Consider the following 27,604-nt stretch of genomic DNA (forward strand, 5'->3'; position numbering starts at 1 on the left):
ATGTACAATTATAGCAATTAAGGTGGCTAATTAGGAAGAATTTGTCAAATCATGGACAGGGTGTACTGTATACCAGAGATAAAGAAGCTTGATTTATAGTCACACTTTTCAAAATGTGCTTCTAAATATTTCAGGAGATTTTTCAGTTCAGAGTACTTTCAAGAGAAGAGATTGTCATAAATTTTCCTGGCACCCATTTGTAGAAAAGCGTACCTTAATTCTTCAGAGCATAATCCGCCATTTGCTAATAGAGTTAAATTGACAAGTTTTTTTTCCTGCCTCTTCTGTCTTGTTTTAATTCAGACCATGCAGGTGCCGGTCAGGTTCCGTTGAGCACAGTGTTGAAGCTGGTGGACAGTAAATGAGATTCTTTGATTATGCCTTCATACGATCACAATTTGCTTTTTCATTTTCTCACGTGAGGGAAAACGATGGGCGCGCTCTGTAACAAATTACATAATGTTTCATGCGTGCTATGACATTTTTCATAATCGCTGAAGATGAGTGAATTGCTCTGGTTTTTTTTTAGAGCTGAATACTTCTTAACTCGTGAAATAATTATTCTTCAGTGAAAGCACTAATGTTGCACAGATGGTAGCAAAGTACCTTGCTTTGATTTTTAATAAGGGACTATTTTGTTAAAGAGGTTTCTCAACTTTTGTTGTGAAACCCATAATAGAGAATAATTCGAAAGGCACACAGTGCACATCATTATATTCCTTTGATGCAGATTAATGATAGCTAAACCACATTTTCTAATTGCCTTTCTCTCTGCCATTTGGACTATATAGGAAAAGCTTGGGTAAACATCTTTGTTAGGTAAAAATCTCTCCAATATTTTCGGTCTATTTTGAAATGTTTTAAGACAAGGGACACTAAATAACTAGCTTTTATGATGAGGGAAAGACTTGAGATGAATTTGATGATTGATCATTCGTTTGAATATTCCACTAAACACTGAGCATTCAAGTGTAAAGACCATTGATGCTGTTCGTGTCCTAGTTTGTAGAATGGTTATGTGGAAATTTTTCCTTTCTACATGTGGTAGATAATCCAGAATTGGCAACCCTGATAACTATGGTGTCCTTTGTCTAGTTGCAAGAACACATAATTTAAAAATTTTGAACAAATTCTCATGAATGATGAAATTATAATACATTGTATATATTTCATACATCAGCTCTGGTTTTGTTTATAATTTGAGTTAATTATTGACTTGAAAATTAGAAAACAATTGTTTTTGTTCTTTTGGATTGCGTTCTTTATATAAATCCCTAAAAAAGATTTAATTACGCCTCATACGGACACTTAATATTGCCTTCTGTGTTTTAGGATTTGGAGAATTCACTCTATCCTTCCAGTATCAGTCACAGGGTTCAAATGAAATTCAAGGATTGCAAAATGTGTATTCACACATCCTTATTCCCTTTTATCTGTGACTTTGTTGACATGAGATTTTATCAGGGAAGACTTGGTTTTCAGATCATTTTATCACCAGGGTCGAAAGAACTTGATGAATTTAACTTTTCTCTTTGTTTACCATTTTGACTTCCTGGTTTCCAAAACGTTTCCGTATCACAGTAATATGACATTTAAATGCCATTCTTTCTAATATGCCATGTAAAACTAAAAATTCTTCTAGATTCCTGGAATCTCAAGTACATGCGGTTCTGTGATGATGCCTGTTTTCAGACTCTGTTTTGGCTAGAACACAAGTAGGGGATTAGAGGCAGTTTATTTCATTTATTCAATCGTATTTATTGAGCGCTTACTGTGTGTAGAGCACTGTACTAAGCGCTTGAGAAGTACAGTTTATTTCCAGAAGCATGAGCCTCTTTGTACTTGGCTGTCTTGTTTCGAAGAAACTGAGTGCTGGATGGATGGGGTGTGATGGCATGAGCTTTCCCTTTCCCTTTCCTCCCTTACATACTCAAGCACCTTGCCCCCTTCTACCTGACCTCGTTACTATCCTTCTACAACCATCATCATCATCATCATCAATCGTATTTATTGAGCGCTTACTGTGTGCAGAGCACTGTACTAAGCGCTTGGGAAGTACAAATTGGCAACATATAGAGACAACCCAGTCCGCACGTTTCGCTCCTCCAGTGCTAACCTCTCACTGTACCTCTGTCTTGTCGCCGACCTCTCGCCCATGTCCTGCCTCTGGCCTGGAATGCCCTCCCTCTTCACAATTGAGAAGCAGCGTGGCTTAATGGGAAGAGCACTAGCTTGGGAGTTAGAGGATGTGGTTTCTAATACCGGCTCCGCCACTTATCTGCTGTGTGTCCTCGGGCAAGCCACTTAACTTTTCTGTGCCTCAGTTCCCTCATGTGTAAAATGGGGATTAAGACTGTGAGCCCCACGTGGGACAACCTGATTACCTTGTATCTACCCCCAGTGCTTAGAACAGTGCTTGGCATATACATTGCCAAGATCTGCCCTTTCCTCTCCATCCAAACCGCTACCCTGCTTGTTCAAGCTCTCATCCTGTCCCGTCTGGACTACTGCATCAGCCTTCTTTCTGATCTCCCATCCTCGTGTCTCTCCCCACTTCAATCCATACTTCATGCCGCTGCCCGGATTGTCTTTGTCCAGAAACGCTCTGGGCATGTTACTCCCCTCCTCAAAAATCTCCAGTGGCTACCAATCAATCTGCGCACCAGGCAGAAACTCCTCACCCTGGGCTTCAAGGCTGTCCATCACCTCGCCCCCTCCTACCTCACCTCCCTTCTCTCCTTCTCCAGCCCAGCCCACACCCTCCGCTCCTCTGCCGCTAATCTCCTCACCGTGCCTCGTTCTCGCCTGTCCCGCCGTCGACCCCCGGCCCACATCATCCCCCGGGCCTGGAATGCCCTCCCACTGCCCATCCGCCAAGCTAGCTCTCTTCCTCCCTTCAAGGCCCTACTGAGAGCTCACCAACTCCAGAAGGCCTTCCCAGACTGAGCCCCTTCCTTCCTCTCCCCCTCGTTCCCTCTCCATCACCCCAATCTTACCTCCTTCCCTTCCCCACAGCACCTGTATATATGTATATATGTTTGTACATATTTATTACTCTATTTATTTATCTTGTACATATCTATTCTATTTATTTTATTTTGTTAGTATGTTTGGTTTTGTTCTCTGCCTCCCCCCTGTAGACTGTGAGCCCACTGTTGGGTAGGGACTGTCTCTATATGTTGCCAACTTGTACTTCCCAAGCGCTTAGTACAGTGCTCTACACACAGTAAGCGCTCAATAAATAAATAAATAAATAAATAAATATATTGATTGATATAGTAAGCACTTAACAAATACTATAATAATAATAATAATAATTATTATTATTATTATTGTTATATCCTACAATCACTCTCCCCTACCTTTAAAGTTTTACTGAAGGCACGTCTCCTCCAAGAGGCCTTCCCCATCTAGGCCCTCATTTCATTTTCTCCCACTCCCTTCTGTGTCACCTTTGCATTTGGATTTGCTCCCTTTATTCACCCCTCCCTCAGCCCCACAGAACTTGTGTACATATCTACAATTTACGTGTATTGTTGTCTCTCTGCCCCTCTAGACTGTAAGATCATTGTGGGCAGGGATTGTGCTTACCAACTCTATTATACTCTCCGAAGCTCGTAATTCTCTCCCAAGCTCTCTCTGCACACAGTAAGTGCTCAGTAAATATGATTGATTGATTTCCCGAATGTGAGGTTTCGCAAGAATGGGTCCCTTGCAAGATGGGAGAACTAGGTATAGCAAATAAAAGCCAGTGGGCCTTAACTTTGGAAATTGGTTTCCTATTTTGAACCTGGTTTGTAAACCCCTTTTTCTGAGAGTCTGCATCAGATTGTTTGCATTCGTTGCAGTTGAAAACTACCAGGTTTACCACTTTTAAAAATTGTTTTCACAGTCTGGAACTTCTTACCTAAGCAATCTGCTGATATACTTTTTCTTTGGCCTGTTCATGGCCTTTGGGGATCTTCCGTTTTGGTCTTCCCAACCCTTTCTTAGGCCCTCAGAACCCCCGGCCTTCCCCAACATATCAGGCAGTTCAGACAATAATGCCGAGTATGTTTCTTTCTCTCTTCACTGTCCCTGCCCCATTCTTGCAGATTCCAGAGGATGACAGAAATTGGTCTTAGAAGGTGACTCCTTTAGAGGTTTTTTTTTTTTTAAAGGTATTTGTTAAGCACTTACTATGTGCCAGGCAGTGTACTAAGCACTGTGATAGATACAAGCTAATTAGGTTGGTCACAGTCCCTGTCCCACGTGGTGCCCTCTGTCATAATCCCCATTATTTTACAGATGAGATAACTGAGGCACAGAGAAGTTAAGTCACTTGCCCGACATAATAAACATATTATGCTTACCTCAAGGAAAATTACACCTGCCCAAAAAGGAGCCTTTGGAGAGACTATGCTCCATTCTCCGCTGAAACCCAGAGAACGTGGGCTCCTGTCTTCTGCTCTCTGTCATTACTGCGGTCCTCCTCCCCAAAGAAACTAAAACCTTACCCAAAGTCTGGTTTTAGGGGATTGAATAAAAGCACTTCCTATGTACTGAGCTCTGTCCTAAGCGCTGGGGGAGACACAAAGGTAATCAGGTCAGACAGTTCCTATCCTACATGGGAATCACAGCCGGATTGGGAGGGAAAACAGGTATTGAGTCCCTTTGTTACAGGTGAGAAAACTGAAGCCCAGAGAAGTTACTGTCAATCAATCAATCAATCAATCGTATTTATTGATTGCTTACTGTGTGCAGAGCACTGTACTAAGCGCTTGGGAAGTACAAGTTGGCAACATATAGAGACAGTCCCTACCCAACAGTGGGCTCACAGTCTATAAGGGGGAGACAGAGAACAAAACCAAACATACTAACAAAATAAAATAAATAGAACAGATATGTACAAGTAAAATAAATAAATAGAGTAATAAATATGTACAAACATACATATATACAGGTGCTGTGGGGAAGGGAAGGAGGTAAGATGAGGGGGATGGAGAGGGGGACGAGGGGAAGAGGAAGGAAGGGGTAATAATAATAATAATGATGGCATTTGTTAAACGCTTACTATGCACAGAGTACTGGTCTAAGCGCTGGGGAGGAAACAAGGTGATCAGGTTGTCCCATGTGGGGCTCACAGTCTTAGTCCCCATTTTACAGATGAGGGGAACTGAGGCCCAGAGAAGTGAAGTGACTTGCCCAAAGTCACACAGCTGACAAGTGGCGGAGCCGGGATTAGAACCCATGATCTCTGACTCCCAAGCCCGGGCTTTTTCCACTGAGCCACGCTGTGGCCCAAGCTCACCCAGCTTCCTGCTGTTTTCAGAAGGGGGGAATATGGGCAGAATGTTGGTTACACTACTTTATGATGAGGTGGAGGGAAGGAGAAAGAGAGAGCAGAGAAGAGTGAAAAGAAACAGGAAGTGAGGTTCATAGAAATGGACAGAATTTCAGGAACGGTAGTAAACACAGAAATGTAGCAGATCAAAGGAGAATGAAACGAGGAAATGAGACGAGGTCCTAAGGTGGGCTCAGAGGAAATAGGAGCATAGTAGTACAGGTGTGAAAGAGGACGTATAAGTAGAGATTACTGCATCAGCCTCCTCTCTGTTCTCCCATCCTCCTGTCTCTCCCCACTTCAGTCTATATTTCATGCTGCTGCCCGGATTGTCTTTGTCCAGAAATGTTCTGGGCATGTTACTCCCTTCCTCAAAAATCTCCGGTGGCTACCAGTCAACTTACGCATCAGGCAAAAACTCCTCACTCTCGGATTCAAGGCTCTCCATCACCTCACCCCCTCCTACCTCACCTCCCTTCTTTTCCTCTACAGCCCAGCCCGCACCCTCTGCTCCTCTGCCGCTGATCTCCTCACCGTGCCTCGTTCTCGCCTGTCCCGCCGTCGACCCCCGGCCCACGTCCTCCCCCTGGCCTGGAATGCCCTCCCTCCGCACATCTGCCAAGCTAGCTCTCTTCCTCCCTTCAAAGCCCTACTGAGAGCTCATCTCCTCCAGGAGGCCTTTCCAAGACTGAGCCCCCTCCTTCCTCTCCCCCTCCCCATCCCCCCGCCCTACCTCCTTCCCCTCCCCACTGCACCTGTATATATGTTTGTACAGTTTTATTACTCTATTTTACTTGTACATATTTACTATTCCATTCATTTTGTTAATGATGTGCATCTAGCATTACTTCTGTTTATTCTGATGACTTGACACCAGTCCACATGTTTTGTTCTGTTGCCTGTCTCCCCCTTCTAGACTGTGAGCCCATCGTTAGGTAGGGACCGTCTCTATATGTTGCCAAATTGTACTTCCCAAGCACTTAGTACAGTGCTCTGCACACAGTAAGCGATCAATAAATACATTTGAATGAATGGAGAGACAGGTAAATGAGGAAAGGAAGAGATACCTAGGAAAAGAAGAGTTCCTCTCCCCATTCCCCCCTGCCTTACCTCCTTCCCCTCCCCACAGCACCTGCATATATGTAGATATGTTTGTACGGATTTATTACTCTATTTATTTTATTTGGACATATTTATTCTATTTATTTTATTTCGTTAATTTGTTTTGTTGTCCATCTCCCCCTTCTAGACTGTGAGCCCGCTGTTGGGTAGGGACCAGATCTATATGTTGCCAACTTGGATTTCCCAAGCACTTAGTACAGGCTCTGCACACAGTAAGCACTCAATACGATTGAATGAATGAATGAAAAGAAGAGGAGAGGGAAATTAGGGGAATATATCACTCTTCTCAAATATCATACCTATTTTCTAAATACACACCAACTCAAACTTTTTACTCCACTTAACTAAATCTCTGTCTCTCACTCTTGACTGTCCCACCTCCTAACCATTGTTCAAGCCTCTTGTTTCCTTGGAACAGTCTCCCCTTTCAGCTTTGCCAAACCAGGTGCTTACTGTGTTTTAAAGTTCTTCATAAAAGGCACCCCCAGGAGACATTCCCTGATTCGTGTCTCCACCTTCCTAGACACAACAGCCCACCAGCCCCCTCATCATTTATTTACTTACCTTTTTATTTGTTATTTTACTTATGCATTTGTTTCCATTATTTTGAACTATCATCCTATTTCTGGGTAGCGTAGTCATCATATATGTCTATTTCCTTACCCATTAGATTTTAAACCTCTTGAGGGCAGGGAGTATTATGTATAGTCTTGGAATACCTAAAATGGTGTTCAGTAAATACTGCTGTTTCAAGGGAAGATAAAATGACAGGGCTGCAGCTGCTCTTCCCCCGCTTCTAGACTGTGAGCCCGTTGTTGGGTAGGGATTGTCTGCACAGTGTAGCATGCATAATATGTGCTCAGTTATTGTTATTTCCTACTTCTAAATGATGGGTGCTGGGAGCTCCCTCCAGACTATAAACTCCTGGTGGGCAAGGAATGTGTCTACCAACTGTGGAGTGGGGGGCTCTCTCAGGTGCTTTGTACAGTGTTCTGCACACAGTAACCGCTCAATAAATTCCACTGATTGATTTGAATAAGGATGTGCAATAGCTGGGCCTTGTAACATGGAACAGTTTACAAGGTGGTAAATTTCTTGAGAGTAGGGATTGGGTAGCCCCAGTGGGTTACCCAGAGGGATGGCTTTTTCCCAACTGCTTTCAAACATATTTACGTCTCCCCTATTTTAAAACCCTCCCTTGACCCCACGGCTCCCTCCTGTTATCACCCCATTTCTCTCCGCAAATTCCTTGAGTGAGTTGTATATACATCTGCTGCCTCCACTCCTTCTCCTCCAGTTCTCTCCTTGACCCCCTCCAATCTGACTTCCACCCGCTTCACTCCACTGAACCTGCCCTCTCAAATGACACCAAAGATCTCCTTCTTGCCAAATCCCACGGCCTCTATCTACTCCATCATAATGCTCCTTGACCTCTCTTAATAATAAATAGCCATAATAATAATGATAGTATTTGTTAAGCACTGACTGTCTGCCAAGCACTGTTCTAAGCTCTGGAGTAGATACCAGGTAGTCAGGTTGGATACAGTCTCCATCACACATGTGGCTCACAGTCTTAATCCCCATTTTACAGATGAGGTAACTGAGGCACAGTTACTTGCCCAAGGTCACACAGCAGACAAGTGGCAGAGCTGAGATTAGAACTCATGTCCTCTGACTCCCAAGCCCGTGCTCTTGCCACTGGGCCATGCTGCTTCCCTACTGTCTTTGACACTGTTGACCGAATCCTTCTGGAAATAATATCCAACCTTGGTCTCACTATCCTCTCCTGGTTCTCCTCCATTTCTCTGGCCACTCATTCTGTTACTTTCATGGTGTCCACCTCTATCAACCACCCACTAACTATGGGAGTCCCTCAAGGCTCAGCCCTGGGTCCCCTTCTGTTCTCCATGTACACCCACTCCCTTGGAGAACCTGTTTGCTCCCATGGCTTCAACTACCATTTCTAAGCGGATGTTCCCAAATCTACATCTCCAGGCCTGATCTGTATTCTTCTCCGCAGTCTCATATTTCCTTCTGCCTTCAGTGCCTCTCTACTTGGATGTCCTGCCTACACCTGAAATTTAACACGTCCAAAACAGAACTCAAACCCTGTCCTCCCCGTGACTTTCCCGTCACTGTAGATGGCACCACCATTCTTTGTGGCTCACAAGCCCGTAACCTTGGTGTTACCTTCGACTCATCTCTCTCATTCAACACACATATTCAGTCTGTCACCAAATTCTGCCGGTTCAAGCTTCACATTACTGGTATCCGCCCTTTCCTCTCCATCCAAACTGCTACCACATTAGTCTAAGCACTTATCCTTTCCTACTGTGATTACTGCATCAGCCTCCATGCTGACCTCCCTAACTCCTGTCTCTCCCCACTTCAGTACGTACTTCACTGCTGCCCGCATCTTCTTTCTCGAAAACCATTCAGTCCATGATTCTCCAATCCTCCAGAACGTCCAGTGGTTGCCCATCCACTTCTGCAGAAGCTCTTTCCCATCGGTTTTAAAGCACTTAATCAACTTTCCCCTTCCTACCTTATCTCCCTGATTTCCTACTACAATCCAGCCTGCACACTCTGCTTCACTAATGCCCACCTACTGGTTGTACCTCTGTCTCCTTTGTCTCACTGCCAATCCCTTGCCCACATCCTGCCTCTGGCCTGAAATGTTCCTCAAGAAATGAGCTTACAGTCTAGGGGATCAGTCAATCAATCAATCGTATTTATTGAGCGCTTACTGTGTGCAGAGCACTGTACTAAGCGTTTGGGAAGTACAAGTTGGCAACATATACAGTCCCTACCCAACAGTGGGCTCACAGTCTAAAAGGGATGAGCTTACCTTTTAGCCCCATCAAAGCCCTCATTTCCTCTTCTCCCACTCCTTTCTGCGTCACCCTTGCCCTTGGATTTGCATCCTTTATTCACCCCTCCTCAGGCCCCTTAACATTTATGTACGTGTCCATCATTTATTTGTATTATTGTCTGTCTCCTGCTCTAGACTAAGCTTGTTGAGGGCAGGGAACATGTCTACCAACTCTGTTATAGTGTATTCTTCCAAGTGCTTGGTGCAGTGCTCTGCAAACAGTAAATCCTCAGTAAATACCATTGATTGATAGATATTTATTCCAAGCCCTAGGTGGTGTTTCAGTTATTTATTTTGTGCAAAAGGAAGGAGACAAGGACAGTACCTGTTTGTTGATAGTCTATTAAAAGAAGTGGGAAAAACACTGCACTAAAGTTACTAATAATCAACCCAGCCATGGACTGGATGACAACGTACTTAAATCTTCCTGAAGTTGATGTATTTCCCTTGAAGTTGTAAAATTCTTCCAGTGTGACTGCTTAATTTGTTGTGCTAATGGAGAGCAAAAGTTCCAGAACTGTATGAAGGATTTGTCTTGTTAAGCTCAGTTGTCATTTACCTTCATTTGTGTATATTTATAATGTTTCCTAGGCATGATATTTTCTTATCTCCAAAAATAGAACTGTGTTAATAATTGGAACTGTGGTTTCTTGTTGGTGAGCTGTGACACTGGAATGATTTTGGAATCCCTGTAGTTTCCCCAGAGGATTTTCTGGGTGCCACCAACTTCTATTTCATTGCATGTATTTAAGAGCAGGCCTATACCTGCACAGTGTAACGAAATCAGTCAGTCAAATAATGGTATTTATTAATGCTTGTGTGCAGAGCACTGTACTAAGCGCTTGGGAGAGTACAATGCAAGAGAGGCAATAGACATGTTCTCTATCCACAGAGAGCTAAGATGGCAGCTGTCTCGACTGAGAAACTCCTCCCTTCACATAACAAGCAACATACGAACATCCTCTTCCCCTCTATCATATGTAATAATAATTGTAGTATTTGTTAAGTTATAAGCGCTGAGGTAGATACAAGATAATCAGGTTGGACACAGTCTCTGACCCACATGGGGCTCGCAGTCTTTACCCCCATTTTTCAGATGAGGAGACTGAGGCACAGAGAAGTTAAGCGGCTTATCACCACGCCTATGGGTATCTGATCATAACTTGTATTGAACCGTTCGCCCGCTTGACTGGCTGCTATTACACCCAAAATAGAAAGTTGGGGGTTACTGTTATGTAGATTTTTGTATAGGGCTTCAGTTTAGCTAAGGAAGGAACTAAAGAATAAAATGAAGTGGCGTGGCATGCCAGAAGTAATATAATGCCATCTGTAGATTCGTCCCTGACTAATATTAATTATTGTCTTTCCTTTCAAATTTCTCCTCTTTCTCTCCAATTACCAATTTAGAAGAAAACACATCTGGCCCCGGAAGCCCAGAGCAGGAAAAAGACACCAAGAAGAAATCAATAAAAATGTGGTTTAGTCCTCGGAGCAAGAAAGTTAGATATGTTCTGAATGAAATTTTAGTGCCCAAGCAGCCTCAGCCATCCCTTAGTGTCGGGAGAGTTAACAAAGACACGGCAGACTCATATGAATTTATCTGTTCACCTCCTCCGAAAACTTCTCCCAAGAAGGTGACAAAGAGAGCTCCCAGATCCAAAAAGAAGCAAGAAAAGAAAAGCTTAGCAGAAATCAATGAAGCATGGACCTTGGAGATGAACAACCCCAAAGAAAACAATGCGAGTATGCAAGAGACTCAGGAAGAACTTAAGGAGAAGATGGTATCATTTTGCAGTCAGCCGTCTGTCATTGGCAGCCCAGAATTAAGTCGTAATGTAGAAACATCAGGAGCTGGAACAGAGGCTGACGCTATTGAAAGTGGAAGTGAGGTTGCTTTACCCTTGCTGGATGTTGAAACGGATCCCTCAGAGCAGTATAGCAGAAAGGAGACCATGTCTCCGGTTGAGAAGCCTGATAATAGTTGCACGTCCGAGGACCCCCTGCCTCAAAGAAATGAAATTACTCCAGGCAAACGAGAGAGGAAGCTGCACAGTTCTGTCACCACTCCCGTACCTAAACGACTTAAAAGAAACAAGCAAAACCCTGATGGAGATTCTTTCAGCCAAGATGTGTGTGCAGAGGATCTACCACCACGTGTACCTAAAACTGAAGCGCATTCCTCTTCTCCTCCTCCTCCTCAACTTGCCACTGGTGACTTGTCACCCAAGTCCAGAAGCGATAGTGTATTAAGTGAATTCAGCAGCTCTCCGCTTTCAAGAACTCCATGTTCTCCTTCTCCGTCATCATTTACTTCTTGTCATCCCAGCATAGGATCCAGCCCTTATGGGATAAAGATGTCTCCCAATAGCATCATAAACAGCAAGAGAAATCATAAAGGAGAAACTTTGCTGCATATTGCTTCAATAAAGGTAGGGTTGTTTTTATGAAAACCGTATGGGAACGGAACCTTAGTAAAAAGTATTTCTTGAATTTTTTTTGAAGGGATCCCGTTGGATGATAACAATAATCCCGGCTCTGCCACTTGTCTGCTGTGTGACCTTGGACAAGTCATGTCATGAGCCCATCGCCAGGAAATTGTCTCCCCTTTAATATCAGGTGCTCAATTTATGAGCCCTTCGCTGGGTATTCGTCTCCCCTTTAATATCAGACACTCAGTCTATGAGCCCTTCACCAGGGAAGTGTCTCCCCTTTAATAGCAGTTGCTCAATGACAAATTCAAAGTGAATAAACCAAACCACCAGTGTATACAGCGGAAAACTTTAGTCCATACTTAACCTACTAAAAACCGAGGATAGATGCGTACTCACACACACAAATTACGACAAATATAGCTACCAACCTGACTGGTTTCCCCAAGTTTCGTGAAAATGGTCCCACATTGGAGGAGTTCAAGGAGTCCAGCTGCCATCGTCCTGGTTCAAGTCTTAGGTGCTTTGGCCACGGCCCCGGGGAATCAGTTCCTTCTCCCTTTTATCGGTTGTCGAGTGAGGGGTGGGGGTCCAATTGGGGGTCCTGATTCGCTGCCCCGATTTTCTGCTGTCTCAAGGTCTTTACCTAGTGAAGCCAGTGGCTACCCCTTCCCCCCCAACATTTATCCCTTGGGCTTGTCCTACAGCCTTCCTCTGGCTCAACAGCAGGGTGCTTCAGCTCCTCCTCAAACTCCTCTGCAGAACAATTCCATTTTTCCTCTGCAATTCAAGTCCTCCTTAAACTTCTCAGCAAGATAATCCAGTTTCTACTCCGATTCCTTCTTTGACCTTGTTGCTCATGGGGTCAGAGAACAGTCTCTTAGGAAATGGCTTTTGCGTTACAAGATGGAGTCACTCTTGCTCACCTCAAGTCACATCTCTATGCCTCACTAACCTCATCTGTAAAATGGGGATTAAGACTGTGAGCCCCATATGAGACATGGGCTGTGTCCAACCTTATTATTACCCCGGCGCTTAATTTATTGTTTTGTTTTGTTTTTTATGGTATTTGTTTAGCAGTTACTATGTGCCAGGCACTTTACTAAATACAGGGATAGATACAAGCTAATCAGTTTGGACACAGTCCAAGTCCCACATAGGATTTACAATCTTAATCCCCTTTTGACAGAGGCAGTAACTGAGGCACAGAGAAGTCAAGCGATGTGCCCAAGGTCACAGTCACACAGCAGACTATTGGCGGAGCCAGGATTAGAACCAGGTCTTTCTGACTCAGTTCTGTGCCTGGCATAAAGTAAGCAGTTCATAAATACCGTTGAAAAAAAATCAACAAACAAAAAAACTTGCCCTAGGTTACCTAGTAGACAAGTGGTGGAGCAGGAAATAGAACAAATACCATTTAAAAAAACACTTGTTCTACAAATGGACTTTGACTTCTTTTGTATGTTCCCAAGCACTCAATACAGTGTCCTTGTGTACAGTAAGACCTCAGTGAATACCTTTCATTAGCATCATGGCTTAGTGGATGGAGCACCATGGGCCTGAGACGCAGAAGGTCTTGAGTTCTAATCCTGCCTCCGCCACACTAGTCTGCTGTGTGACCTTGAGCAAGTTACTTCACTTCTCTGGGCCCAGTTCCCTCATCTGTAAAATAGGGATTAGGGACTGTGAGCCCCATGTTGGACAGGGGCTGTGTCCAACCCTATTTACTTATATCCACCACAGCGCTTAGTACAGTGCCTGGCACATAGTTAAGCGCTTAACAAATACCACAGTTATTGTTATTATTATCATTAGAGCACCCACTTTGATTCTGGGTGATTGAGAGAGCACTGTTTCTCTCACACTTTGTTATTTGGGTCAGGGAAGACCTTGTGTTTTTTTTTGTCCTCTTTCCTTTCAGGATCAGCCAAAGAGTTGATACATATTGCTTAATTAATTATTCCCTTTTCTGTTGCTATGCTGGAAAAAGGAGAGAGAGAGAGAGAGAGAGAGAGAGAGAGAGAGAGAGAGAAAGAAACCAAATTTAGTTGAAGTCATTTTGGGCATTCTTGTTGTTACCAGAATTGCTGAATTGCTGAAGCAACACTAAGTATGTGAGGACAACAGGCGGCAAACATCGCTGGTTGTGAAATGATTTATTTTCTACGGGAATATTAGTTTCAGAAGGAGAGGGAACCATTAATATACAAGATGCAGTATTGGGCTCTCACGCTTGTTCTCTCAAAATTTCACATTCTAGTTCCTATGTTGAGAAGTAATTTTGGTCTATGCGAAAAGTGTTTCCTTTTATGGATCGTCTCTTCCTCGGTCTTTTTTTTTAAAGTTTGTGCACCTTTTGTAGTTTTCAGATTTTATGAGTTTTACAAAGTAATTGTGACTAATGAAGCAAATTAACCCACTAACCCCTGTTTTTCTCAAAAAAGTACATTGAGAGTAACAATTCGGAATTGTAGATATTGGTATATCAATGGACATGGAAGGGAAAATACTTAAAAATTATAGTAGATGAAAACATTTAAAAAATTATCCTGATGCAACTGTTCCTCAGTGTTATTGATATGTTTTTGATTTATTTGCGGGGGGAGACTGAATTTATTTTTAACACATTTTTCCCCCTAGCCGTTCTTCTCCTTAATATGAGTGTTATCATATGCAGTATAGGATTTACCAAAGGCAGTGCTATTCTGTGTGGAAAACGAATATAGAACTGGTTTGCAGGGATTCCAATTTCAGAGCGTGAGGATAGTGTTTGTATTTCACCTTAAATTTTACAAGTGGGATTTAGCTAGTTTTAGAGTGGTAGGTTAACTACGTTTGGGGCTTATGGTGGGTGGCGTAGGTGAATCATCATCATCATCATCAATCGTATTTATTGAGCGCTTACTATGTGCAGAGCACTGTACTAAGTGCTTGGGAAGTACAAATTGGCAACATATAGAGACAGTCCCTACCCAACAGTGGGCTCACAGTCTAAAAGGGGGAATCCTTCCAAGAGCCAGTGTATGTGTGTTCTCCAAGACCGAAGTCGCAAGTGGCTTGTATACGCATCCTAGACTAGCTATCCTTGGTGTAGATTTTGGAAAACAAACCATATAGTTCAGGGAAGCAGTGTAGCCTAGTGGGAAGAGCATGGGCGAGGGAGTTAGAGGCCCTGGGTTCTAATCCGAGCCCCGCCACTTGCCTGCTATATGATCTTGGGCAAGTCACGTAGTTTCTCTGTGACTCAGTCCCTCGTCGGCAAAATAGGATTCAGTTCCTCTTTTCCCTCCTGCTTATACTGCAAGTCTGTTGTTTAATCTGATATCATCATCATCATCATCATCAATCGTATTTATTGAGCGCTTACTGTGTGCAGAGCACTGCACTAGGCGCTTGGGAAGTACAAGCTGGTAACATATAGAGACAGTCCCTACCCAACAGTGGGCCCACAGTCTAAAAGGGGGAGACAGAGAACAAGACCAAACATACTAACAAAATAAAATAAATAGAATAGATATGTACAAGTAAAATAAATAGAGTAACAAATATGTACAAACATATACATATATACAGGTGCTGTGCTTGGCATATAGTAAGTGCTTAACAAATACCACAGTTATTAAAGTTACCAATAATACCCTGTACAAACGTGCCCGTTTTTTACATTCTAAAGTTTTTTTCGTTACTTCTCAGAAGAAGAGTCTGAAAGCAGCGTGGCTTAGTGGAAAGAGCACGGGTTGGGAGTCAGAGGGCATGGGTTCAAATCCAGCTTCTGCCAACTGTCAGCCGTGTGACTTTGGGCAAGCCACTTAACTTCTCTGTGCCTCAGTGACCTCATCTGTAAAATGGGGATTATGACTGTGAGCCCCCTGTGGGACAACCTGATCACCTTGTAACCTCCCCAGCGCTTAGAACAGTGCTTTGCACATAGTAAGTGCTTAATAAATGCCATTATTATTATTATTACCAATTTTAACCCATTTTCTCCCATCATCATCAATCGTATTTATTGAGTGCTTACTGTGTGCAGAGCACTGTACTAAGCGCTTGGGAAGTACAAGTTGGCAACATATAGAGACAGTCCCTACCCAACAGTGGGCTCACAGTCTCCCACCCTTTAATATATATAGTTTTCAATTAGATCAGGAAAAACTTGAGCAGTTGAATTAATAAAAGTCGGCTTTGGCAGATAATATGTTAGGAAAGCAAGTAGATTTACAAATCTATCATAATTTGCCATGGTTAATTTAAATTGATTTTGCACATTCTTGTGATAAATTGTCTATCCCCAGGTTGTCGATAGAAGCAGTGTATACTTCAGAATGTGATTTCTGGAGGATTTGGACATTTTTAAGGGCTATGTTAATTTTTTTTTTCTGGGGGATTTTCTCAGTTTCAGAGAGTCTGTGTAGTTTCCTTGCGTCAACATTCTTATTGTTTGAGTTGAGTGCTCTCATCTTAAACCAAAATTTGAATTTCCCCTCCTTCCTCTCCCCCTCCATCCCCCTGCCTTACCTCCTTCCCTTCCCCACAGCACCTGTATATATGTATATATGTTTGTAAGTATTTATTACTCTATTTATTTTACTTGAACCTATTTATTCTACTTATTTTATTTTCTTAATATGTTTGGTTTTGTTCTCTGTCTCCCCCTTATAGACTGTGAGCCCACTGTTGGGTAGGGACCATCTCTATATGTTGCCAACTTGTACTTCCCAAGCGCTTAGTACAGTGCTCTGCACAGTAAGCGCTCAATAAATACGATCGAATGAATGAATGGTCATAGGTTTTGAAATGATCCTGGCATTAGATACCTAAATGAAACGGGGTTATGGTAATGTTTCTAAGTATCCTGAAAGATCATTGTAATGCCAGGCCATTATTTAGTGGTATCATTTGTAAATTCCATAAAGAAGTAGCGTTACCCGGCAAAAATCACCACCACATTTCGGGGAGATTTTATAAGTTAATCGTAAAAAGGAAGCCAAAGTAGTGCCTGAATTTTAGCCGAATCAAAAAATAGAGTTACCTCCCCCTGCGATAAAGCTTCCAAAATCCATACCTTACCCATAAATAGTTCCTAGGCGAAATATTGGTTTGATGAAGCTACTAGATCCATGATGACCACTTAACCCAGGAAATAGGGTATGAGGGCAGCTCTAAGGATTCAGCTTTACAGATCTGGAAAACCAGGTTTTTTGGACATGCAGAATTTAAACTTGGGTGTTTTTAACAGTACTTTCTTCTCATAGAGAAGCAGTGTGGCATAGTGGGTAGAGCACGGCCCTGGGAGTCACAAAGTCATGGGTTCTAGTCCTAGCTCTGTCACTTGTCTGCCGTGTAACCCTGGGCAAGTCACTTCACTTCTTTGTGCCTCAGTTCCTTCATCTGTAAAATGGGGATGGAAAATGTGTGCCCCTCACTGGACAGGGACCGTGTGCAACTTGATTTGCCTGTATCCACCCCAGCGCTAAGTACAGTGCCTGGTACATAGTAAGCACTTAACAAATGCCATTGTCATTTAAAGAGCTGCTTTTATTGAGCTTTGTTTTTTCCAAATTTTATACTTGTGTAAAATTATTATTTATATATACTAGAGAAGCAGCATGGCTCAGTGGAAAGAGCATGGGCTTGGGAGTCAGAGTTCATGGGCTCTAATCACGGCGCTGCCACATGTCTGCTGTGTGACCTTGGGCAAGTCGCTTAACTTCTCTGAGCCTCAGTTACCTCTTCTGTAAAATGGGGATGAAGACTGTGAGCCCCACATGGGACAACCTGATCACCTTGTATCCCCCTCAGCACTTAGAACAGTGCTTTGCACATTGTAAGTGCTTAACAAATGCCATCATTATATATATATGGATTCCAAGTCCAAAGGTGAATTAATCCTTTGAAAGGAGGTAGACCATTAAATGTGGAAGAAAGATCTTGGAAAGTTCCTGGCATTCAGTATGCACACAAATGCCATATTTTATAACTTTTTTATCTACCCAGCATTTAGCACGTAGCTCAATAAATTCCATAATTATTATTAATTTATCATTTGTGGAGTCTTAGCCAATCCGGATGAACATGCTAACATCATACAAAAAAATCACACAAAAAATATGTAAAGTATCTAAATAAGGTACACCCATAGTTCGTAACCAATATAGGGATGTCATTCTAACTTAGAAGACTTTTGCACTGAATTGTGCCAGGAGAGAAGATAGATGGAGAATTGTGCCAGTAGAGAAGATAAATGGGGAGTGGAGAACGCCAGTCTGGATGAAGAATTGTGTAAGGCCCAGAAACTTGGCAAAAAAAAAGAAAGAAAGAAAGAGGAGCTTATACTTTTATTGTTCACTGAACTCTCATTTTAACGAACACCATAATGACAAACCATTTACTTTTCAGAACACATTTTGCCCCCAAAAATATATCTCCCCAGTCCCCTTAAACTCTGTTTAGTTTGGCTTCATATAAAGAGAATTCATAATATACTAAATGGCATTTTAATCTTCTCTCCACTTGATGAGATCATAGGAATGTGTCTGCTTACCAGTCATACCCATTGTACATATCCTTCATGCGTATTAACATGGAGAAACATATCTTTTTCCTAATCCCTGATGAGTATTTTACTTAGAAAACCTGTCCTTCCTTATGGAACTACTTTTTTTTTCAACCCCCCCACTATTCATTGTGTCTGACACTATACTGGTACATTTTTACTCTTCAGTAAGGAAAATAATCTTTTCAATGCTATTGTACAAGAAATGGAAGAAACTGAAAAGTGTAGGCAGGAAAACAACATCGAACGAAACAGAACAAACCACATTGGTAATATGTTTTATACCCTGAGACCTTCAGGATTTCTTCACCTGTGTGCGACAGAGTGTTATAGTAATTAAAATTGCCTTGTCAGTATCATAAGAAATTCAGAGCTTCTCGAATGACAAAATTCACGTCATTGGCATCATCTGATAGTCTCTCATGTGTTCCTGTTATGTCACCTTTGATTATGACCATTTAAACCATTGATTAGTAATATTAGACATTACTACACAACATTCCAAACTAAAATATTTGGAAAAATTTGATTTCAGTGAATGAGACCACCGCTCTCCCTTCAAAGCCGTACTTGGATCACATCTCCTCAATCAATCAATCAATCAATCAATCGTATTTATTGATTGATTCCCAGAAGCCTTCCCTGACTAAGCTCTCCTTTCCTCTATTCCACCTTAAGTACTAGACAGTCACTCACCTACTTAGCCTCATACTCTCCCATTTCCCCTCTCTGTAATTTATTTTAGTGTCTGCTTCTCCCTCTAGACTGTAAGCTCCTTTATTATCATCAGTAGTATTTATTGAGCACTTACTGTACTTACTAAGCACTCCAGAGAGTACAGTACAACAGAGTTGGTAGACAAGCGTAGTGTCTAGAAGGAGACAAATAATATTAAAATAAAGAAATAATTTGTAATTTATAGGTATGTACATAAATGCTGTGGGGCAGATATCAAATGCCCAAAGGCCACAGATCCAAGTGCGTAGATGACACAGAATGGAGAAGAAGCTGGGAAAAAGAGGACTTAGTAAGGGAAAGAGCCCCTTGAAAGAAATGTGACCCTAATAATGCTTTGAAGATGGAGATGGTGGTCTGGCATACAAGGATGGGGAGGGAGAACATGGGCAAGGAGTCGGCGGCAAGATAGACCAAGTCAGGGCACAGTGGCGCTAGAATCAATCAATCAATCAATCATATTTATTGAGCGCTTACTGTGTGCAGAGCACTGTATTAAGCGCTTGGGAAGTACAAGTTGGCAACATATAGAGACAGTCCCTACCCAACAGTGGGCTCAGAGTGTGCAGGCTGGGCTGTTGTAGGAGATCAGCGAGGTAAGGGAGGAGGGGGCAAGCTGAGTGAATGCTTTAAAGGTGATGGTAAGGAGTTTCTATTCTGTTTGTGGAGGTCAGTGGATGGGCAACCACTTGAGGTTATTGGGGAGAGGACCCCTGCTTTGTGCTTTATCTGCTTTGTGACCTTGGGTAAGTCACTTCAACTTCTCGGTTCCTCTGTTACCTCCTACGTAAACTGGGGAAAAAGACTGAGTCCCATGTGGGACAGGGGCTGATTAGCTTGTTATCTACCCCAAAGCTTAGCACAGTGTCTGGTACATAGTAAGCACTTAACAAATATCGTAAAAGTTTTAAAAAAGCAAAGATTTGAAGTGGGCCCGACCTTGTTCAGTTTGATTCTATGCAGCCATGTGAAAGGTGATCATCATTAATGGTATTTATTGAGCACTTACTCTGTGCGGAACCCTATACTAGGCTCCTGGGAGCGTATATACAATACATCAGAATTGGTAGAAACATTCCCACAAGGATGCAACACGAGTCCTGGATACAGCTATTAAAGTGGCATTCTGTGCCTGTGGGAGATTCTTCTAACTCAGCCGTTCTAAAGGCAGTCAGTAATTGCAATGAGGATGACTTCTTCCTCTCACCCTGCTTGAAGTGTGGCATCAAGGGAAAAAAGTTTTTGCCCAGTAGTGGTTTTGCTCTGTTCATTCTTTTTTTTTATGGTAATTGTTAAGCACTTACGACGTGCCAGGCACCGTACTAAGGTCTGAGCTAGATACAAGCAAAACAGGATAGACACAGTCCCAGTCCCACATGGGACTCACAGTTTTACTCCCCATTTTTTACAGACGAGATAACAGAGTCACAGAGATGTTAAGTGACTTGCCTAAGGTCACACAACAGACAAGTGGCAGAGTTGGAATTCAAACCCAGATAATAATAATAATAATGATAGCATTTATTAAGCGCTTACTATGTGCAGAGCACTGTTCTAAGCGCTGGGGAGGTTACAAGGTGATCCTTCCAACTCCCAGGCCTGTGGTCTGGCTACTAGGCCATGCTGCTTTTCAATATGGCTACACAGTGTTCACTATGATACTGTACCCCTTACCTTTTTTATAATATATATATATATATACATACATATATATATATATATAATGCATATATGCATACATATATGCATACACATATATACAGTCCTCTAGAGTGTAAACCCATGCAGGCAGGGAAAATGTCTACCAATGCTGTTATAGTCTCCCAAGCACTTAGTACAGTGCTCTGCACACAGTAAATGCTCAATAATGCGACTGATAGATTGGTTATTTGCTTAAGAAAGAACAGTGCTCGGTAGTCAAAGGTTCCAGGTATTTTGTAAATACAGAATTATCATTACTTGTTTTAGTTCCTGGTTTTCTACCAAATTCAGTGTTCAGTGTCCTGGAAAAGTTTTATAACACAAAGTAGGATTAATGCTGTCCTTTGTCCCGAAAGTGTTTCCTCAATGACATAAAAACGGGATTAATGTCCCCTATTTGCCTCAATGCTCTTCTCATTTTTGTGCTTCATTTAATTTTTTCCCCAAATCAAGAGGTGAATTCTAGTACAGAGTTGCTAGAATAGGCTTCAGTTAGTAACATGTAAGGCAGAAAAAAAAAATCGATCTTGATTTTCTTAAAAATCTTCTGTTCTTCCATAGCTCAATTGTATCTGGTAGTTTCGGTCTTTAACTGGGGGAAAAAGTGAAGTCTGATTCCCAAATTGCATTTTGAATAGATTTGTGTAGACCATGCACTCGGCTTCCACAAAATAACTGCTTCAGTCCTGAAATATCTTCCCACAAAGGAGTAGAGCAACAGCTAAATTAAAATAATAGGATAGAAAGTAACTGCCAAAAGAAAGTGTTAGCAGTTTTAGCTTTTGTTGTTTTAGCCATCCTGTACTTCAGGAGTTCAGGTATTAATAGGTAGTACATGTGTTTTCACATATATTCTTTTCCTAGTTTGCAAATTATATAGTCAAATGCTTAGTTTTTTTGTTTTGGTTTTTATTTTAATCTTTTGCTTCAAGAGCAAGATATTGTTTTTACTAGCTTCCCTTGAAGTAATTCTCACCTTTGGATTGCTAGCTGCAGGTAATGATGGACATTTTGATCAGTGAATTCTGGAAATGATTGTTTTATTAATTCAACTCAGATCCAGGTCATTTGCACTAACCACGTTGATCTTTTTTCCCTTTTGAGTATAGGAGAAATATTTTGATCTAAAAGAACTAAATCACAAGTTTGTGTGTTGTAGGAGAGGTGGGTATATATTATCTTCTGCTGGGAAAGGAAGTTTGTGATTCCGGGTATTGTCAAGTGATACATGGATGCCAATCAAGGATCCTTTTTAAATTTCCAGTCCAGGCTAGTCCTTTAAGAAACTGGCCCCTAACTACGTTGCACTTCATTTTGCCAGACAAAATGTGAAACTCTTGAGATTATTCAGGTACAGGCTCTTTGTAGGTGATTGTCCAGTATTGCAGGACAGGAAAGCTGCTGTGGGTGTTGGTAGCTTTTCCCTCTCCTTGGTTCTTCTTATTCCAGAGACAAGGTGGGACAGAGTTACTCAACTAGGCTGGGAATATACTATAAGCTCATTGTGGGCAGGGAATGCGTCTATTTCTTGTTAATGTTGTACTCTCCCAGGTGCTTAGCATAGTGCTCTGCACACAGTAAGCACTCAGTAAGCACCACTGAATGAACGAATGAATGAAAGAGGACATGGGTTTTTTGATATTTGTTAGGCTTCGTGCCATTGAAGCATATAAACTGCTTTGTTAGCAGCTTGTTCAGTGTTCACCGTGGACACCCCTTCCTTTAATAACAATAATAATAATAATAATAATAACGATGGCATTTGTTAAGCACCTACTATGTGCCGAGCACTGTTCTAAGCTCTGGGGGAGATACAAGGTAATCGGGTTGTCTCATGTGGGGCGCACAGTCTTAATCCCCATTTTACAGATGAGGCAACTGAGGCACAGAGCAGTTAAGTGACTTGCCCAAAGTCACACAGCTAAGTGGCAGAGACAGGATTAGAACCCATGACCTCTGACTCCCAAGCCTGTGCTCCTTCCACTGAGCCACGCTGCTTCCTTTACCCCAACATCTTCTGACGAATATTAATGTCTTCTATTTTGTTTTCGTTTTTTGTCTTTTTAGGGTGACATCTCTTCCGTTGAAAATCTATTAGAAAATGGAACTGACCCAAATGTTAAAGACCACGCTGGGTGGACACCCTTGGTATGTAATCATTTTCCATCTTTCTTTTTTGTTTCTATTCTTCTTTTCATCTCATTGTGTTCCCTTTTTCTCTAATCCAATACATTTTATTAACAGGTAGAAATCTTTGCTTTGTACTTATGTTTGCCAGGTTAAACCAGAAATTGATTTGGTGGCATTCCTGGTAGACAACCTCATTGTTTTGGAATTTAGTGACAACTTTGACTGAATTACTATTATTACTACTATTATTATTGTTCATAGTAAGTAATAAGTTCATAATAAGTTCATAGTAAGTCTGATTATTTTTCTTTTCAGTAGGAATAAGTTATTGGATGAAACTCATTTATAATGTTTCTCCAATCAAAAATTTCTCCTAAATTTAAATTAGGAGTATCGGGTTGTAAAAAGTATTCACTGAGTTATGTTTGCGTGAGTTAATTTATTTGCGTGAATTAATTGTTTAGTTTTGTCGTCTGGCTACCCCTTCTAGACTGTAGGGACCATCTCTACATATTTGCGATTTGTACTTCCCAAGCGCTTAGTACAGTGCTCTGCACCCAGTAAGCGCTCAATAAATACGATTGAATGAATGAATGAATAATAATGATAATGACAATAACAGTGATATTATTTTCTAATTTCTTATTATGTGCCAAGCATTATACTTGATGCTAAGATCATTATACTTAGGTAATCAGGCTAGACACAGTTTTTGTCCCGCATGGGGTTCTCACAGTCTGAGAGAGAACAGGTTTTTTTTTAAATAGTAATGGTCTGGAATCCTCATTTTACAGATGAGGAAACTGAGGCCCCAAGAAGTAAAATGACTTCCCCGAAGTCACACAGCAGGCAAGTGACAGAGCCAGGATATAAACACAGGTCTTCTTACTCCTTGTCCCAAGGTCTTTTTTTTTTTTAACCTCTCAAGCCAAACAGTTCGATATTTTATAGATGCCAGACTTCTCCCATTGCTCTCTTCAGAGCCAGAAGTGGGCCTTTCCTTTTAAATGGGAAGTATGGAAACAGCACTTCCCCATGAGGAAGGGGCATGCTTTAGGAGACACACAGACTTCCAGAGAGCTTCCTCTCATCTATCTATATGGTGTCCGATCTCCAAGAATACAAATAGCACTTCTTGAAGATAAGCTTTACATCAGTTTGGCAAGATGCTTTCAGCTATTTTGCAGTAAATTCATTTAAAAAAAATCCCAATTCTGTTTTTCAGCATCTTCTGTAAAGTTTTAATGAGGAAAGAGCAAACTGCTTGATGAGCTGTAACTGTCCTGGCTGATTACATTAGAAAAATAAGAGTGGCACAGGGAATTCAGCTCAGTCCGTCAGTAGTGTTTATGGATCACCTGCTTTTACCTACTGTGTGTCCAGGAGCCTACTAAGTGCTTGGAAGAGTTCAGTGGAGATAAAAGACACAGCCTTGCCTTCAGTGGACCATCATACTAATGAAGGAGGCAAGCAGACACTAATTATTTATAGTGAACAGGAATAGGGGTAAAATAAAGATAGAAGTGGTGATAGCCAAGAGCCACATCTTGGGGTTAACTAGCCCTAATTGGAGGATCTAATTATATTTTAAAGTCCTGGAAGTAGCTCTAGGATCCATATCCTAGACAAAATGATGCTAATATTGACCTTGAGATTTATCTGAGCGAAAGTTGTCTGCAAGCTGCTTCAAACAGAAATAAGACATGTTTACAGCAGCCCTTAAGGCTAGCAGCTTGAAATGAGCTTAGAGACTATTGGATTGGATTGACCATTGACCTGACTCAGGAATGACTTTTTTAGTGCCAGGAATGGATGAAATCTTGACCCAGTAAACTGTATTCATCACTGAAGGCCTTAGAGTAGGAAAATGGGTGGGCGCCATTGGTGTGTAACAATTTCCCCTTTCTTTTTTGTTCTTATTCTCCTTATCATGTCAGTGTGTTTCCTTTTTCTCTAATACAATCAATTTTGTTAACAGGTGGAAGTTTCTATATTTAAATATATATGTGTATATATAAAACAGACTTTTTTAATGCCAGGAATGGATGAAATCTTGACCCAGTAAACTGTATTCATCACTGAAGCTCTTAGAGCAAGAAAATAGGTGGGCACCATTGGCGTCTAACAATTTTCCAGCTTTCTTTTTTGTTCTTATTCTCCTTATCATGTCAGTGTGTTTCCTTTTTCTCTAATACAATCAATTTTGTTAATAGGTGGAAGTTTCTATATTTAAGTATATATGTGTATATATAAAACAGACTTTTTTAATGCCAGGAATGGATGAAATCTTGACCCAGTAAACTGTATTCATCACTGAAGGTCTTAGAGTAGGAAAATGGGTGGGCACCATTGGTGTCTAACAATTTTCCAACTTTCTTTTTTGTTCTTATTCTCCTTATCATGTCAATGTGTTTCCTTTTTCTCTAATACAATCAATTTTGTTAACAGGTGAAAGTTTCTATATTTAAATATATATGTGTATATGTAAAACAGACTTTTTTAATGCCAGGAGTGGATGAAACCTTGACCCAGTAAACTGTATTCATCACTGAAGCTCTTAGAGCAAGAAAATAGGTGGGCACCATTGGTGTCTAACAATTTTCCAGCTTTCTTTTTTGTTTTTATTCTCCTTTTCATATCAGTGTGTTTCCTTTTTCTCTAATACAATCAATTTTGTTAACAGGTGGAAATTTCTATATATAAAGATATAGATGTGTTTAGAGCAAATATATATAAAACAGATGTTTTCCAGCTTTGGGGGAAGTAACATGTTACAGTTAATTTTATAAGTAACCTGCCATTCACGTGTTTGACTAAATAGTTTTGATGTGGTAAAAGTGTCCCATAATTGTGTCTTTTTCTTCTTTTCCCATAGCTCCATAGGATATTCAGGGCTTTTGCCAGTTATTCCTTCCCAGTATTTCTTGTATCCCTCCCTTCTTCTCCTCCCTTACTGCTACCATCTTGGCCCAAGCCCTTGCACAGCCTCCTGGCTGGATTACTTAATATTCTTAATATTCTTATAATATTAATATCCTTAATATTCTTCCTCTGCTCTCCTCAATTGTAAATTCAGCTGCTCACGTCATCTACAAATGCCATTCCGAGCACATCACTTAGATTGTGAGTCCCTTGAGGAACAGGATCTGCATTTCGTTCCCACCTGCATACTCTTTCCTGACGCTCAGTACAGTGCTCTGCATACAGAAAGCTCCTAATAAATACAAGCGACGTTGCCTAGTGGGTAGAGCCCGGGCCTGGGGGTCAGAAAGTCAGGGGTTCTAATCCCAGGTCCGCATTGTCTCCTGTGTGACCTTGGGCAAGTCATTTAACTTCCCTGTGCCTCAGTTCCCTCATCTGTAAAATGGGGATGAAGACTGTGAGCCCTGCGTGGGACTAGGAATGTGCCCAACCCAGTTACCTTGTATCTACCCCAAGGCTTAGAACAGTGTCTGGGAAGCAGCGTGGCTCAGTGGAAAAGGTCATGGGTTCAAATCCCGGCTCCACCAATTGTCAGCTGTGTGACTTTGGGCAAGTCACTTCACTTCTCTGTGCCTCAGTTACCACAACTGTAAAATGGGGATTAAGACTGTGAGCCCCCCGTGGGACAACCTGATCACCTTGTAACCTCCCCAGCGCTTAGAACAGTGGTTTGCACATAGTAAGCACTTAATAAATGCCATCATTATTATTATTATTATTATTACAAAGTAAGCTCTTAATAAATTGTCTTGCTTATGCTCTCGAGTCATCTCCAACCAATAGCGACACCATGGACACATCTCTCCCAGAACGCCCCACCTCCATCTGCAAGCATTCTGGTAGTGGATCCATAGAGGTTTTTTGGTAAAAATAGGGAAGTGGTTTACCCTTGCCTCCCTCCGCTTAGTGAACTCGGGTCTCTGCCTTCGACTTTCTCCCATGTCGCTGCTGCCCAGCACACGTGAGTTTTGACTTGTAGCCGATTGCCTTCCACTCGCTAGCCACTGCCTGAGCTCGGAATGAAATGGATAGGCCTCTGCTTGATTCTCCCATAGTCGAGACTGGTGGAGTACTGACTGGAAACTCTCCAGGTGCGACCCTGAGAGGAAGCTTAACAAATACCAGAAGTATTGTTATTAATTATTATTATTCCTCTTCTCAAAGGCCTCCAGTCGCATCAAACAAATTCCTGATCCCCGAATTCAAAGCTTTCCATCTGCTCGCTCTTTTTTACTGCTCCATTCTTCAGATCCACCGTCCCCCAGCTAACTCTCTTTGCTCCTCCTCAACCGATCTACCACTACCTTGCTTGCGGCTTTCCCAGCTGCATGGGATTTCCCCTTCCCACACCATCCCCCACTTTCATCCACTCCAGAGAAGCAGTGTGGCCTAGCTGACAGAGCACAGGCCTTGACATCCGGGGACCTGGGTTCTGATCCTGGCCCTGTCACTTCAAGTCACTTAAATAGTCTCTCCCTCAGTTTCCTCATCTGTAAAATGGGGGATTCAATACCCGTTCTCCAAACCCTTTAGACTGGAGGCCCCGTGTGGGACAGGGACTGTGTCTGATATATCAGAGACTGTGTACCACATCTACCTCCATGCTTAGTGCAGTCCTTTGCAGATAGTAAGCACTCAACAAATGCCACAATTGAGAAGCAGCATGGCCTAGTTGAAAGAGCACGGGCCTGTCTGGCTCTGGAACCGAGTAAATTTCCACTCGTCTTGCAAGCCCCTTCTCAGGCCTAGAACCCAGC

The 27,604-nt window shown here is 41.9% G+C and overlaps 1 protein-coding gene across 1 annotated transcript in view; it reads left to right on the top strand.

Annotated features, from left to right (window-relative positions):
* BARD1 (BRCA1 associated RING domain 1) overlaps positions 1 to 27,604 on the top strand; it is an 87,359-nt gene that overhangs the window by 18,585 nt on the left and 41,170 nt on the right. The window contains exons 4-5 of the mRNA XM_038749629.1: positions 10,725 to 11,746; positions 22,803 to 22,883. Of these exons, the coding sequence (XP_038605557.1) occupies positions 10,725 to 11,746; positions 22,803 to 22,883 (1,103 nt within the window). The remainder of the gene's footprint in view (positions 1 to 10,724; positions 11,747 to 22,802; positions 22,884 to 27,604) is intronic.

Source organism: Tachyglossus aculeatus, chromosome 7 (assembly GCF_015852505.1).
Source record: "Tachyglossus aculeatus isolate mTacAcu1 chromosome 7, mTacAcu1.pri, whole genome shotgun sequence".
Classification (NCBI taxonomy): domain Eukaryota; kingdom Metazoa; phylum Chordata; class Mammalia; order Monotremata; family Tachyglossidae; genus Tachyglossus; species Tachyglossus aculeatus.